Source organism: Bos taurus, chromosome 20 (assembly GCF_002263795.3).
Source record: "Bos taurus isolate L1 Dominette 01449 registration number 42190680 breed Hereford chromosome 20, ARS-UCD2.0, whole genome shotgun sequence".
Lineage (NCBI taxonomy): Eukaryota > Metazoa > Chordata > Mammalia > Artiodactyla > Bovidae > Bos > Bos taurus.
In genome coordinates, this window is record NC_037347.1 from 4,594,843 (window position 1) to 4,611,628 (window position 16,786).

The 16,786-nt window shown below is 52.8% G+C and overlaps 1 protein-coding gene across 2 annotated transcripts in view; it reads left to right on the forward strand.

The window, feature by feature from the left end:
- Positions 1 to 241: 241 nt before the first annotated feature.
- The window catches only part of ERGIC1 (endoplasmic reticulum-golgi intermediate compartment 1), a 114,379-nt gene continuing 97,834 nt past the window's right edge, over positions 242 to 16,786 (forward strand). The window contains exon 1 of one of the 2 annotated variants that reach the window (XM_059878792.1): positions 242 to 285. In XM_059878792.1, coding sequence (XP_059734775.1) covers positions 257 to 285 — 29 coding nt within the window. In that variant the 5' untranslated portion in view covers positions 242 to 256. 2 annotated transcript variants of the gene reach the window in all.

The window sequence follows — 16,786 nt, forward strand, 5'->3', positions numbered from 1 at the left end:
GTGTGACTCCCCTCCTATAGAGGGCCAGGCAAACAGTCTTTTGGGCTCAGTAGCTACTCAAGGCCCCTTTTATGTTTCTACTGCTCCTAGGACTCAAGTTCCAGCTGAGATTTCCTTCTCTCTCCCAAGGGTGCCAGGCCCCTTGCTGGCTGAATGAATGAATGAAAGAAAAGGGAAGAAGAGGCAACACTGTACAGGGTCCAGAGGAAGAGTGTGGTTCACAGCCCACACCCTACACCAGACAGGAACTGGCACCATGCATTCTGAATCCTCCCAAAGGAACAGGTACCACCATTTCCCTCTATTTATAGACAAGACATGGACTGCTGGCCCTGCTTTTTGAACATGAGCCCCACCGCCCCCCTTCCTCCCTTGGGATTTTTTAGGCTTCTGTGTTAGCAAAGCCTTGGAGGTGGGGCCAGTCATAGAAGGGGAAGTTCAAAATGAGTTTCCTCCACCTGGGTCTTGTATTACAACTACCAGCTCCTCTCATTCAGCAATCCTGAAAGGAGATGCTGATTACCTGTGAATTTCACAGAAGGAAACTGAGGCTCAGAGAGGTCCACCCTGGGCCAAGTCACACAACAGGTCTTGGTCTGCCGTCCACAATAGACTGGGCTCAGAGCCAGGCTCAGTGAATACCACTGAAATGAACCATGTACTGAAGATGCAAGCAGAGAAGTAGAGCTAGCAGGCCAAACACAACAGCTTCAGGTGACAAGCCTTTACTAGGTGCCAGGCATCACACTACGCACTTTCCCAACTTTCTCATTGGATCCCCAGGAAAAACCTCCTCTGGTAAGCATCATCAGCTTCTTCCTGCAGATGTGGAAAGGGGTGTGGGCTCAGAGAAGCCCAGCGTGTTTCCCAGAGAGGCTCAGCAGGGATGTGGTTGGGTCCACTTTACAAATCTAGGCCTGCCTGACCTCCACCTTTCTGTCACGGTATTAGGCCCTTTACTCAGAGTTAGATGCTGTGCATAGCCCAAATCTGTACCATGCCATTTAATTTGCACAACTCAAGAACGTGAACGTCGCTCAGTCGTGTCCAACTCTTTGGGACCCCGTGGACTGTACAGTTCATGGAATTCTCCAGGTCAGAATACTGGAGTGGGTAGCCTTTCTCTTCTCCAGGGGATGTTCCCAACCCAGGGAATCAAACCCAGGTCTCCCGCATTGCAGGCGGATTCGTTACTAGCTGAGCCACCAGGAAAGCCCAAGAATACTGGAGTGGGTAGCCTATCCCTTCTCCAGCGGATCTTCCCGACCCAGGAATGGAACCGGGGTCTCCTGCATTACAGGCGGATTCTTTACCAACAGAGCTATCAGGGAGGCCTCAACTCAGGAAAACTGGTTTGCAAATGCAAAATAACGGAGGCAGTGGGATTTGCTCAAGGCCACAGAGAATTGATGGAAAACAGTGGGGGGCGGGAGCTGGGAAGGCATGAATAACTGTATCTTTGGGCGCTCCCTCCCTCTCCAAGCCTCGAGCCCCACCGCGCGCCCCGCTAAGGCCCGCCCCTCCGTCCCGGCACCCAGCCCCCTACCCCAGCCCCCGGGCCCCTTTAACGGTGCGGCGGAAGGGGAGCCGGGGGCGGGGGCGGTGCCCAATGCGTTGAGCGGAGCGTCACTTCCCGGCGGCTGGAGGCAGCGGCCAGTGTCGGAGGCGGGGGGCGGCCGGCGGGGGCGGGGCGGCCGGAGGCGGCGTTGGCAGCGGGCTGGGACCCACGCGGCGCCGCGGCCCACCTGGCCTGCAGCGCTCCCATCCCTGGCGGCGGCGGCGACGGCACGATGCCCTTTGACTTCAGGAGGTGAGTGTGGCAACACCCGCGCGGGGCGTGCTCGGGCACGCTGCGGATCCCTCCCGCCTGAAACGCAAAAGCAGTCCCCCACCCTGTGCATGCCTCCGCCGGCCCTCGGGGACTCCAGGCGGGCCCCCTGCCGCACACAAAGCCAGCCGGAGGCTCGGAGGGCCTCCTCGTGCAGCGGGAAGCGAGGCCACCCACCTCTCGGGCCGCTCCACCCCTTCCCTCTCGGGGTCCCCCTCCCCAGGCTGCCCTGACACCTCGCAAAGTCGCATCCCTTTCCCCCCATACTGGGAAACAGGTTTCTTCCCTCCCCTAGATGGGCGCGAGAGAGCTAAGAAGGCATCTCCTTCCTCCCCTCTACAGAGCCTCTCCTGAACCCCACCCCAGTGACAGGTGCGGCCAGGGCACCTTGGATGAGCCCCCAGGGGTCCACAGGGCTCTGCAGCCCCCTCCCACCAGGCAGCTGCTGGAGGGTTTCAGGTTTCCGTAGGCTCAGCCTCTCCCCACTGGCTCCAGCTGGAGGCCTGTCCCTCCGCTGGTCCTACTCCTGTGCTCTGGGTCTGGGGGCTCCTTGGGGGAGATGAGGAGACCATATCAGGGACTTGTGGGCAGGGCTTTGCAGAGAGGGCCCAGCCGGGTCTGGCCTCGGCTTTCTGCAGTCACCACAGTGAGCCCTTTGTGGGGTCTGGCCGCCACCTGGTCCACGTTGTGCTAGACTAGGCCTTCTGGAAGCCTGACTGACAAGGGTCTCCACCAGACTTTCCCTTGAGGTATGGAGCCCCAGGGGCTGCCCTGGCCTGAGGCAACATTGCTGGATGTGTATACCAGGGAAAAAATAGCAGTGGGTTAGAATTTAGTGCGAGCTGAACTAGAATCCTGTCTCTCTCCCCTCCCCTGAGCAGGTTGGTATATTCTAGAAGTTGGGGCGAAGGCTCTGGGTACAGACCTCCCCTGAGCTGCTCAGCTGGATGACTTGGGCAAGTGTCTGAGCCCTCTCAGTATCTCTGTCACCACCTGCAGATTGGGGCTAAAAATAAAGTCCCACCTGGTAGGGCTGAGAGCCTGAGAGGCGCTTAATTCAGAGCCTGGTGGGGTGTGGAGTTCAGAAGTGGGATATTAGTGGACAAGCCGCCTCTCCATGAGGCCATTTCCTCACCCACAGACTAGGGCTTCTGGTCCCTCCCTGCAGGAGTGAACGAAGCCAGGGTAAAGTGCCAGCCTTCCTGCCAGAAAAGCCTGGCAGTGCCCCCCAGGCGTGTGGGCGTATTGGGGTGTCAGCCTGACGAGCACAGTGGCCTGGGAACTCTTGCACTGGCGGGCGGGCTCGGCCTGCAGTGGGCACTGTCTGCCCCTTCCACGCAGCCCTGGGGCTGCGAACAGGGTAGTTTTCACACAAGGAAAGGCTCCTTGGTGGAATTCAGGGGCAGACCTCATACCAACAGTTAACATTCAGGTCACGAGAGAGCTGTAGTTGGCCCTTCGATCCCTGGTTCCATAAAGCCTCCCCTTACCCAGGCTGATAATTCCTGCCCTCGCCTCTGTCTTCTGTGTGGTTCAGTAGGTTCTGGTGATTTTGACCTTATTGAAGAAGTCACTACTTTGGGGCATACAATTCATTCACTCTGCACCTAACCTCACATTTTAAGGGAAGGAAGTTGAGGGCTGAGGGTCTTGTCCTAGATTGAAGGGTGGGCCAGGGTCCCAGGTTGCACAGAATTCCTGACTTGGTGCCCCTTGAGTTGGAGATTGGGCGTGTCCAGGTGCCATGGGAGCCCCAGCTAAATGAGGTGTTTTAATCAATTTCCTTGAAAGCTTGTGCTACTCCAGAACAGTGAGAATGTATTCAACACTTTCCACTCGCACCTTGGAGGATGAGCCTAGTAACCTACATTTCTAAGATGTGCTCCTTTCAGGGCTCAGATTCAAAGGAAGGGTCCTCCGTCCCATGCACTTCAGTGTTCACTGATCAGACATTTACTGAGTGTCTGCTCTGTGCTCAGCCCTCCGCCCGATGCCCCACTGCAGAGCTGGGCGACATGTGACTTGTTTGCCCAGGGCCGGGCGGTAATGGAGCTGGGATTCAAACTGGGGACTGCTGGCTCCAAAGCCTTGGAGCTTGGTCTGTTAGCCGTGGGTGAAAAGGGAAGACTTGGAGGGTCCCCAGCCCTGTCAGATCTCTTAAAAACCATGGGGGAGAGAGAAGGACATGGCAACCCACTCGCCGTATTCTTGCCTCGGAAATCACATGGTCGGGGAGCCTGGTCATCTACAGTCTGTGTGGTCGCAAAAGAATCACTAAACAGTAACTACAGAGGATTCGCTCCACCAGCAATATGGGCTGCCCCAGCAACCCCAGAGACGACCTGCAGTTTTACACGTGTCTTTTTGTAGTCTCTTCTACGTGTACACGTAGGTGACGTTTGAAAAGTTGTCTTGCCACTTGCCACTTGACTCATCTCTTGTTCTGTAGTTTGTATAAACCTATTGAGAGTATAAAATCCAGCCACTGAATTGTGGTCACAACTGTATGGAAGTTTAAGAACGTATATCAGTTTTGTTATAGGTATATAGTGGTGCAATTTATGCTCAACTTATGTTGAGTGAAATGTACATACTGCAGTTAAATAACCCTTCATACAAAAGAAAAAAAGACCACGGGAGATGGAGAGGGACATAGTCTGGTTGAATTCCCCCTCTCCCAGTTCGAGGCCAGGGAGAAAACCAGGCTTCCTGCTCATTTTGCTCTCCTTAATACAGAATAAAATGAAGAAGGGGGAGAAAGGAATCTCTTGCCCTTTCTTATTAGCACTCCTTGCTTTCTTAGCGCCTGTGGGACCTCACCTCCTGTGTGCTTTCCTGTCTGTGAAATGGGGATGAAAACAGTACCCATTGTTGAGAAGATTAACTGAGCCACTGTGTGCAAAGCATTTAGATGCAGAGTAAGCACCCAGGAAATTTTGATCACTCTTTTCGTTATTGGTATTATTTCATCAAAGCACCTGTTGCCTAACACTATGTAATTCACTTCATTGTTTTGTGCTTATTTTCTTTCTGCCTCCCATGAAAACATGAGCTGCCTCAGGCAAAGACTTTTATCTGTTTCCTTCATTGTTGTAACTCCAGTGCCTAGAAAAAATTGCCAGGGCCACCCTTGCCCTGAGGACGTGTCTCTCAGAGTCTGTCAGGGAAGCCAATTATAATTTGATAATGCCATTTCTTCCTTTACTGGGCACCTTTTCAGATCTGGGTCGTTCATTTCCCCCCTTTCTTCCTTGAACATGTGCTTTTCTAAGTTGTACTCAGGGGTAGGGGAGTAGGCAGACCACAGAGGAGGGCCCCCGGGCTTTCAAAGGTGACTTGTGTTTGCCTTGCTCCCAGGGCTTTGTTTCGTTAGTCGCTGGACCTTGAAGTGGTGGAACTGGCCTGGTGACCCAGTTCCGTGGGTGTTGGCCCTGCCGGGACCCAGTTCCGGCTTGCAGGGGCCAGAACACCTGCTGTCTCTGCCTTGGCCCGAGGTGGGGGCAGGGGTGCAGTTCCCGTTGCCCAGGCCCAGAGGAGCCTAAGCAGGACGCTCAGGCATGCAGAGGTGGCCAGCTCCCCCACAGCGGCAGCCCCTGAGTTGAAACCCGAAGACGTGGGGTATGATGCTCCCCTGTCACTGACCATCGAGCCCTGGAAGAGTTAACTTAACCTTCTCTGAGCCTCAGTGTCTTCATTTTCAGGAGATGGCAACCTTTGTTGCCTTCCCCGGTAGGGTCGATGCAGGGGCAAATGAGCTGTCTCTGTAGGGTATGGTCAGCTACATAGTTTGTGGGGCCCAGTGCAAAATGAAAATGCAGAACCCCTTGTTGGAAAAGGTTGTCGGGACAGTGACAGCAGAATGTTAAGCCAGGTCTGAACGCAGCCCTCCGAGCGTGGGGCCCTGTGTGACCACACGGTTCTCAAGCCGGTGATGCCAGCTCTGCTGTTGGCATCTTGGTTCAGCCTCCATCGCCTCTCAGTCTCGCCTTCCGAGTGGTCGGGCATCTCCAAGAGGCCGTAGATCTCCTCAGAGCCCCAGGGGAACTTTCTGAAGTTGACATGATTTTTTTTCACATTCGGGTTTCAGCCGTTGAGTGGGGCCTGTGGCTCTGATCAAGGACAATTTCCTTAGCTCCCCATGTGGCCTTGCCCCAGGGGGTCCCTGCAGCCCCCCTCACTCCCTACACCAGTGTCAGCACTCTGAGGGCTCTGAGCACACAGTCAGCACTCGGCAGATAGCAGCTTACCTGAGTGCCTGCATTTCTGCCCTGCTTCGTCCCAGAAAGAACTTGGGTAAGCTGATGGAAACACATACTTTACAACAAGTGTAAAAAAATATAAATAGATTTAAAAATGAGGGCAAAAGGGAAATAAAGATCAGACCAGAGGAACATTTTAGGTGAAAATCAAGCCAGTATTTTGTGTTTATTGAGCACTTACTAGTGCCTGACTCTTGTAAGAATCCTTCCTGTGCTCATTTAATCCCTCAGTAACCCTGCAAGGCAGACACTGTTGTTATCCCAGTTTACAGACGAGCCAGTTGAGGTGCAGCGGAGGTAAGGGACATGATGGATCATGTCCTGGGGGTTGGAATGCTGCTCTCTGCCCCAGAGCCCCGCTTGTATCCTGTGGGCTCATCTCTAAAGCTTTCCCCTCCTACTCACCAAGTTCAGAGAGAACCAAATCCCCCTCTGGTTGGACTCATTGGTTTTCTCATCTCTGACCCTTTCCCAGAAGTGCTCATTAAGAAAGTCACCAACCCTTGTTTTTTTAAACTAGCCTCATGTGGTCTGACACCTGATTCTAAAATTGTCTTTAAAGACCCCCCGACCCCCTACTATGATCTCACGGTAATTTAGAGCAGTGGTCCCCACCCTTTTCAGCACTGGAGACTGGTTTCATGGAAGACTGTTTTTCCTCGGACGGGCAGGGAGGTGGGGAAGAATGGTTTCAAGATGATTCAAGCGCATTACGTTTGGGGTTCACGCTCCTATGGGAATCTAATACTGCCTCTGATCTGACGGGAGTTGGAGCTCAGGAGGTAAGGCGAGTGATGGGGAGCTGCTGTAAATACAGATGAAGCTCGCCCGCTGCTCACCTTCTGCTGTGTGGGCCCGTTTCCTAACAGGCCACGGACCAGTGTTGGTCTGTGGCCCAGGGGTTGAGGATCCTTGACTTAGAGCCTCTCACTCTGGAAGGTCTAGGTTTTCCTGCTCCAGCCCCTGGGGCTCTAGAGTGTAGGGCATACGTTTATGTGCTCATCCAGACATGGAAGGAGATGGAAAATCTCTCCTCCCGAGGCAGTTTGGATTCCTGACCTCGATACTGTAGTATCTTTAGCCAGCTGTGGATTCATTAAGTTCTGTTTCCCATCTGGTAATCTGTTCATTTTTTAAATTTTGGAACTGCTCCTGGGCGGTAGTGGAGAGGCAAGCAGGATGTGAGAAGGGTGTTTGGGTTGAAACTTACCCATACACACTCCCCTTGTATCAGTAACCCTCAGCTCTGGCGGAATGTTAAGACTCACTGGAGGAGTTTTAAAAATCCCCAAACTCAGGTGGCTCTCCAGACGCAGTACTCAGGACCTAAGGGTGGGAGGCTGAGGCATCAGTATTTTATAAAGGCCCCTGTGTGATCCCAGTGCACAGCTCAGACTGAGGAGATTCCTCTGTATCAGGAGAACCATCTTTAGTAGGCTGAGAGCACAGGGAAGGCCAGATGCTGGAGTGGGTCCCTGCAGGGGAAGTTGTGGGGCGGAGTCTGGTCCCACTGGTCAGCCCTGCTCATTCCCTCTTCTGGGTTGGTTCTTCACTAGTAAAGCCCATTCCCTCCCCTGGGTTGGTTCTTCACTAGTAAAGCTGTCAATATGGTAGGTCAGTGGTGGTGAGGGTTGGGGCGTTACCTTACCATTGATATCCTTACTTTTCACACTGTGGTCCCACACTAACAACTTCAGCATCACCTGGGAGCTTGCTTGCTGGAAAGGCAGCGTCACAGGGCCCACCCTGAATCTGCATCTGTAGTCTACCAGGGTTCCCAGGGGCTTTGGATGTACGTAAGGTTGACTAGCTCAGCATCTCCTGGTCTGTGCTGCTCCATAATGGGTTCCCTCCTGGGAGATCCGTAGCATGCGCATAGCTTACTAAAGACTGAGAAGTCCTGCACAAAAGGAACCCGAGTCACTTGATTCAGTCCAGCTTTTGCCATATGTACTCTGTAAGCCACCATGTGGTTCATAGGGCGGCCACTACCATTTCTCAAAATATTGTGTGGGAAACACAGCTCTAATTGATCCTTTAAGGAAGTGGTAATTAGCCTAATTGTTGTCAACTTTAACATTCAGGTCTGTTAACTTAATTACATTGGTCTGTGCAGGAAAAATAGGGCTTCCCTGGTGGCTCAGTGGGAAAGAAGAATCCACCTGCCAACGCAGGAGACCCAGGTTCTATCCCTGGGTTGGGAGGATCTCCTGGAGAAGGAAATGGCAACCCCCTCCAGTATTCTTGCCTGGGAAATCCCATGGACAGAGGAGCCTGGCAGGCTGCAGTCCGTGGGGTCTAAAAAGAGTCAGACACGACTTAGCGATTAAACAACAACAGCGTGCGGGGAAAGTACCAGCCAGGGAGAAAAGCCTGCCAACGCTTCTATGAGTTCATTTTTAAGAGAGGCAGGGGGGACTCAGGGTTCCCTGTGCTACCAAGAGCTAGGGGAATATGGAAGGTGCTTTACAAATCTCTCCACTCTCTGGACATTATTCCTATTTTACATCCAGGGAAATTGACCCCCAGAGATGCTGGGTCACACAGATGGTACTTCAAAGGGGCCCCAGGGGACCAGCTCAGCTCAGACACCTGAAAGCATAATCCTTTCCTTGAACGCTGCCTCTTGGAACCTTCCGGGCAGCACAGCTGGATAGGAAGCAAGATCCGTTCGAAATGGACTGAGTGTTCTGTTTATCCAGAAGGTGGAAACCCTATTTGAGATGAGTGGCCTGGCTGTTACCAAACTTTAGTCACAGGTCCCTGAACATCGGGTGCTGGCAATACTTTTCTCTTGAATTTTGGTCTGCGGCTTGCATTTCTCAGGGGGAAAGGGGGCAGTCCGCATCTTATCAGAGGTGCCTGACAGTTCCTGACAGTTCCTCAGCTGCTGATGTGTGTGCTCTGTGCTGGGCCTGTTATTGAACTGGAAAATCACACTGGTCACACGAGATAGATACGATTATAGTCACTTATTTTTCTGTGGTTTATCTTTTTAATTAACATGCAGTAAAAGTGGCCTTTTTTGGGTGTACTCTTCTATGGACTTCATGTCATGTGACCGCCCCACAATCTGGATATAGAACAGTTTCATCCCCCCAAGAAACTCTAATTCTATCACTTTATTAATTAAATTTTTAAAAATTGTGGTCAGAACACTTTAAAATGAGATCTGCCCTATTAACAGCTTTTTAAGTGCCCCATCTAGTATTGTTAATGACGGGCGCAGTGTGGTAGAGCAGATCTCTGGAACTTATTATTTGTCTTGCGTAACTGAAACTTTATACCTGTTGAATAGCAAATTCCCGTTTCCTTCTCCTCCTCCAGCCCCTGGCAACCACTGTTCTACTTCTCTGCTGTAGGTTTAACTATTTTAGATGCTTCCTATAAGCAGACATAGTAATTTGGTCTTCTGTGACTATGACTAACCACTTCGCTGGTGGCTCAGACAGTAAAGAATCTGCCTGCAATGCGAGAGACCTGGGTTCGATCCTCGGGTTGGGAAGATCTCTTGGAGGAGGGCATGGCAACCCACTCCAGTATTCTTGCCTGGAGAATCCCATGGATAGAACAGCCTGGCAGGCTACAGTCCATGGGGTTGCAAAGAATTGGACACGACTGAGCAACTAACACAGTTTCTGTGACTGGCTTATTTTACCTAACGCAGCGTTCACCACGTTCATCCATGTTGTCACACATGGCAGAGTTTTTCCTTTTCAAGTCTGAGTAACACCGCATTGCGGTATACACCACATTCTCCTTATCCACTCATCTGGCCATGGACACGCGGGTTATTTCCACATTTCGGCTGTTATGAATAATGCTGCGGTGGGCTGTATATACCTCTTTAAGACCCTGATTTCAGTTATTTTGGATAAATACCCTGATTACTGGTTTGGTATTTCTATTTTTAATTTTTTGAGGACCCTTCTTACTGTTTTCCGTAGTGGCTTCTCTGATTGACATTTCCACCAACAATATACAAGAATTCCAGTTTCTCCACATTGTCCCCAACACTGGTTATCTTTTATTTATTTGGGGGATGGCCATCCTGACAAAGTGTGAGGTGGTATCTCACTGTGGTTTTGATTTGCGCTTCCCTAATTGTTAGTGAAGTTAAAAAGCAGAGACATTACTTTGCCAACAAAGGTCGGTCTAGTCAAGGCTATGGTTTTTCCAGTGGTCATGTATGGATGTGAGAGTTGGACTGTGAAGAAAGCTGAGTGCCAAAGAATTGATGCTTTTGAACTGTGGTGTTGGAGAAGACTCCTGAGAGTCCCTTGGACTGCAAGGAGATCCAACTAGTCCATTCTAAAGGAGATCAGTCCTGGGTGTTCTTTGGAAGGAATGATGCTAAAGCTGAAACTCCAGTACTTTAGCCACCTCATGTGAAGAGTTGACTCATTGGAAAAGACTGATGCTGGGAGGGATTTGGGGGCAGGAGGAGAAGGGGACGACAGAGGATGAGATGGCTGGATGGCATCACCGACTCGATGGACATGAGTTTGGGTGAACTCTGGGAGTTGGTGATGAACAGGGAGGCCTGGCGTGCTGCAATTCATGGGGTCGCAAAGAGTCGGACACGACTGAGCGAGTGAATTGAACTGAAACTGAATTGTTAGTGATGTTGAGGATCTTTCCGTATACCTGTTGGCCATTTGTGTGTCTTACATGGAGAAGTGTCTATTCAGGTCCTCTGCCCAGTTTTAATTAGGTTGTTTGGTTGTGGGGTTGTTGTGTGTTTTGTGTGTGTGTAATTTGCTGTGGAGTTGAAGGAATTTCTTATGTATTTTGGATATTAACCACTTTTCAGATACATAGTTCACAAGTATTTTCTCCCAGTGAAAAAGGTGCCCTTTCACTCTGCTGATTGTTTCCTTTATTAATGTAGTTTGGAAACAGGAAGCCTAGGTTCAGAGCTGGGAAGTGACCCGGGTGCACAGCTGAGGAAGTGTGGGACCAGGACTTGAACTTGGGGTCTGAGTCAAGAGCCAGGTGCTTTGCCATGCACTCCCTGCCTCGCTGGCACCCAGACAGTGTTGATTTTTATGACTCCCCAGCAGGTTTGCACCGTCCTTTTCTCTCTTGCTTTCACACCAGGAGCCACTGTGACAGCAGAATTGAACTAAAATACCCCTTCCCCACTTTGGAAGGACCTGGTGACGCTTGCCTTGTTTGGGTGTTTTGCTGGCCCGAGCGCACCTGTATGACGTGGAGCAGGTGTCTTCAGGGGCAAGGGCTAGGTTGTGGGCCCCCTTAGGAGTGGCTTTCTTCCCTGCGAGTCCCTCCAGGGCTGCCTTCGGAGTGCCTCCCTTGGGAACAGACCCTCACACTCAGCCCATTTGGCAGATTGCCCTGGATACAAAGCCTTTCCCCGTGTGCACTGGGCTCCAGACCCTGAACAAGATGCCTGACTCTGAGCCTCCCTTTTCCTCATGTGCGTGTTGGGGTGCTCACACTTTCCCGGCAGGACTTCTGTGAGGATGGGATAAACCGTGTGGATTGCGGGACAAGTATGCTTAGAAAACAGGGTTTGTTTCTCTCATCCTGGCCTTGTCTGGCCGCTCTGTGCTGTGCCCCATGCTCGGCCCTGGTGGATCTGCTCAGAGGGGCACCTGATGGGCAGACATGGTAAGGCCAGGACTCCTGGGGTGTGCAGGGCAGAAATGTGCCCTGGTGAGGACACCTGGGGTGATTCAGCCGGGAGGTGGGCTCCCTTCTCTAAGTGGCACCCACATGGTGACTCCGGACACCGAGGCAGTAACCTCTAGCGGGAGACAAAGCGGTCACAGGGTCACACACGCAGATGCCCCCAGGATCCCAGAAGGTACCTTGGGGTGGGGGGTGCAGTTGGAAGCAGGGGCTGGAGCCCGTCAGAGACACGGGGTGGGAGGGCAGCTGGGTGCAGGGGCTGGAGTCTGTCAGAGAGTGACACTCTGTTGGGAAGGGGCAGCTCCCTGTGGCTTGTTGCCCTGCAGATCACCCTGTTTTTCAGGAAATGATGAAAATCTCATAAATTGCGTGAAAATGATTAGTAACTGCTTTCAATTTTATTTTTGTTGAACGTTATGCTGGGCCAAACCAAAGCCTTCTGAGGGCTGACGACGGCCTGTGGCTGGTGGCGGGCGGGCTGTGTGCCACATGTACCAGGGAGCCAGCACATGCTCGCCCGGTGGACAGGACTTGGGGTGGAGCCCTGGACTCAGGAGGGGGTCTGGTGGGTCTGGACTTGGAGCCGGAAGCAGAGGAGTAAGGGGCCCCCAGATTTGGGCAGAGGCGTCTCAGGGCACGATTCCTGGCCTGGGGCTTTCCTCCTGTGGATGGTGCTGGGGGTGCACGGCCAGCTCTGCCACCAGACCTGCCTTTCCTCCTCAGCAGTCTGGGGCTGGCCAAACATCAGTCGGAGTGGCACTCCCTTCTCCAAATCCCTGAATACCTTCAGCCCCCGGGGTGTCTCTCTCAGGTACCTTCCAGCGCTGTGCTGTGCCCACAGGGCCCACGATGGCCCCTGCTTATCCAGTGCCAGGCTGGAGGCCTTTCTTGGTTCAGGTCACCCTCAGGTCAGGTGGGAACCCAGGGTCATTCCCACTTGCCTGATGAGCATGCTGGGCAGAGGAGATGAGGCTTGGCCAAAGTCGCACAGACCACGGGCAAGTGGAGCACTCGTCTGTGATGCCAGAGCTGGTTTTCTTACCCAACTTGTAAGCCCCAGAGGGGAGTGTTATCACCTTGGTGTGGGGGCTGCTCCGTGGGCGCTCCCGATGCCAGCTGCTGTCTGCTCGGTTGTGTTTGCAGTTTGCTGCCATGGAAGCTGTGTTGGGGGAGTGGAGGCCGGGCCTCAGAGGCCGTTGCCAGTATTCAAATGTGTACACCTAGGCAGGGGACCAGCTGCAACCCGGGTGGGGCCGCCCAGCCCGCCCTGGCTCTGGTGGCCTCTGGAGCCCCAGTCAGCAGGCCAGCCCTGGGCTGCGGTGGTGGAGACATTGTCTGTTGAACATATTTCTTGGGTGCCTGCTGTGTGCCAGACACTGTGCTCAAAGCTGGGGATACAGCGCTGAGCCAGCCAGACAACTCCTGCCCCCCAGCCTCATTGGACATATGTTTTGTCGGGCTTCTCTGGGGGCCCAGACAGTAAAGAATCTGTCTGCAGTGCAGGAGACCTGGGTCCGATCCCTGGGTTGGGAAGGTCCCCTGGAGATCGGAGTGTCGCTTCTCTCTCTTTTTTTAATTAAAGACACTTTTAAATTTTAGAATAGTTTAGAGTGACAGGAGGGTTGTATAGGTGGTACAGAGCCCCGCCAGTGTTCCCCGTGGTTCACACATCTGTCCCAAGTAGGAAACTGACACGGGTGTGTTATTATTAAACTCCAGACTTTATTTGGATTTTGCCTCTTTTCTGCTAATGTCCTTTTTTTTGGGGGGGGGGTGTGTGGGTGGAGACAGGCTTTTTATTTCAAAAAGATAATCAATTTTCAGTATCCAAACAGTTATACTATTGGTTTTCCTTTCTCCCAACTGGCTCCCCAAGAGACCACACCGAAGGAGAAGGCACACACGTAGCAGACCTTTCTGGAGCCTCACCAGAAAGGGGAGATTGGGCAGGAAAGAAACGTTTTAAAAGATCGTACATTGCCAGCCCACAGACCATAGCTTTCACAGCCAGGTGGGGTAACCAGTGCACCCCAACCTGAAAGAAGCAAAGTTTCAGCACAAGATAAAACTTAAAAAAACACCTGTTTCACTAGTGCCCATTCATTGCTCCAGGACGTAATGCATTCAGTGATCACGTCTCCCCCAGCGCTGCCTGGGGACAGTTCCCTCGGTCTTTCTTGTTCTTCGTGACCTTGGCAGGCTTGAAGAACCCTGTCCAGGTGTCCTGCAGAATGTCCGCCACCCTGGGTTTGTCTGACGTTTTCTCAGGGTTAGGCTGGGTGGAGGGTGGAGTGCCTTTCTCAGCACGTCCTGTCAGGGTTACCTGACACCTGCGTGGCATCACGTTGGCATTGACCTTCAGCCGGATCCGACGGTGTTTGCCAGGCTGCCCCCGTGACACTCCTTATTGATCAGCAGTCTTTCCCCCCTTCACTCTCAAGTGGCCCTCCTGTGGGGAAGCAGAGCACCAGGTTCTGGGATCCTCGCGGAGTTTCACATGCTGTCAGCAGAGCCTCTTCCCGCTCCGCTGGTGCAGGACGTGCTGAAGCAGACACCTGTGTCACTTCTGAGTGGGTCGGAGGTGTCTCACCATGCCCGCTTCAGTTCTTTCTGTTACACCCCATGCCCTTTGAAAGAAGAGCCGGTAGCGAGGCCTGGAGGAGCCGTAAGAGGAACTTTGAAAGGACTAGGCGTGTTTCGTCCAGCTCAGGGAGGCGCTTGAAAGACTCGTCGCTCGTCCTCAGTCTTTCAGGCCCCTCCGTAGACAGAGTGGTGGACCTGGCCCCAGCCAAGCCCTGTGGCTCCAGGAGCTTGGCTTAGATGAGGCACATCTCCCCACTCATCTCTGCGGGCTGAACTCTCACCCACCCTCCTGGGCGGCCTCGAGCACCACGTCCTCCGAGAGACCCCCTGTTCTTTGGGGGGTGACGCGCCATGCTCGCTGCAGCCCTCCCTGACTGCGCCATCCTGTGTCCGTCCATCTCAGGGCCAGCCGCCTCCCTTCTCCTTTCCCGCCTGCTTGCGGGGCTCCAGGCCATGGCAGTGCCACTCATGCCATCTCCTGCAGGACCCTGCCCGGGGACTGACACATAGTCAGGGCGTGGCAGTCCCTGGGGGATGTGCTTAGCAGGGGCTACGAGGCATTGTGACTCTGACAGCCCTGGATTCAGGTCTCAGCTTCATGGCTTCCCAAACGTGTGACTTTGGGCAAGAAGCCCTCTGGGTCTCCATTACCTCATTGAGACATAATAAGCCCGCTACTCGGTAGTGCCTGGCTCCCCGTCCTGACATGAGGACTAACTGAGCTCATCTCAGTGAAACCCTCGGGACTGTGCCTGGCATCTGTTAGCTGCTCAGTGATGTCAGGCTGGTATAGAAGATTCCAGGTTGGCAGGAAACTGGACTAGAGATGCCCCCTTTGTATTAGCCTCAGTCAGCTAATTCTCATAAGCAGACTGAAAACCTCAGTGATTTAATGCACCAGACGTTCATCTCTCTTGAGAAGTCCCGAGGCGGCAGGGCCTCTGCCCCACACGGCGCCCAGAACCTCAGGTGTCTACCATCCTGTGGGTCTTTCTCAAGAGTGTGCTGGATGCCCTCTGCAGCCTGGCAGTGGGGAGAGAGGGAGGCAGTGGGGGCCTCACGGCAGGTCTGGGTGTGGCTGTCACTTCTGCCTTGACCTGGGGCCCTGGCCTCACCCAGCTCCAGAAGGGGTCAGGAGATCCGATTGGGCTGTGGGTCCCAAAAGAAGGGAAAAAGGACGGTCCTTGACACATATGTCACTAGCAGAGGTAGGAACTCAGTCAGCATTTTCAATCTCCCACCATCCTGGGACCATTTCCCTACTGTGGGGGTGTGTTCCTAAACAGCATATGTTATATATTCAGTAACTTTTATTGACGGAGAAGGCAATGGCACCCCACTCCGGTACTTTTGCCTGGAAAATCCCATGGACGGAGGAGCCTGGTAGGCTGCAGTCTATGGGGTCGTGAGGAGTCGGACACGACTGAGCAACTTCACTTTCACTTTTCACTTTCATGCATTGAAGAAGGAAATGGCAACGCACTCCAGTGTTCTTGCCTGGAGAATCCCAGGGATGGGGAAGCCTGGTGGACTGCCGTCTCTGGGGTCACACAGAGTCGGACACGACTGAAGTGACTTAGCAGCAGCAGCAACTTTTATTGAAAGTACTCAGCTTTCCAGGTGGTGCTAATGTAAAGAACCCCCCTGACAAATCAGGAGACATAAAAGACGTGGGTTCAGTCCATGGGTTGGGAAGATCCCCTGGAGGAGGGCATGGCAACCCACTCCAGTATTCTTGCCTGGAGAATCTCATGGACAGAGAAACTGACGGGCTGTGGTCCTTAGGGTCGCAAAGAATTGGATATGACTGAAGTGACTTAGCATGTCAACACTGGGTTTTTTCCTGTAACACGTTTACTTATTAAAGGTAACTTTATAACATCTTTGAAAATGGACAAAGGTATCTCCTACGGCAAGCAGATACAAATAAATAATTGCAAGTTTATTCCTTTCTATCCAGCTGGTGCCTGCTACAGTGGCTGGGTCTGTTTAAAAGGGGATGTTAGCAAGTGCTAGAGAAACAAGCAGGTGACGGCCAGATAGCTCTGCTTCAAGATGTTCTCTTTGATGTTCTCAGTGCCCTCAAGGGAGTTGGACGGGGCCTGGCCTTCTCACTGTGAAGTCGGATGCCATTTAACCACCAGGGCCCTGCCTGGCCTGAAATCACCGTGGGTCACTCGGGCGGCTTAGGTGCCCCACTTTGGGAAATGCTGGCTTGGGGGACAGAAAGCCCACAATTTGTGCACAGGCAGATCCAAAACTTGGTGCAGAGAGAGGTGGATGAAATCACCCTTTCACCTCCTAACACTCATCCCCTTACAGTTTTCACTGAGACTCAAGCTATTAACTAATGGTGTCACTTAACCAGTGGGGAAACTGAGGCCCGGAGCAGAGCATGACCCCTGGCTCCCACAGGACTCACGGCCGCCTTCTGTCCCTGGTTGCTGACTTTGGTCAGAGAAGG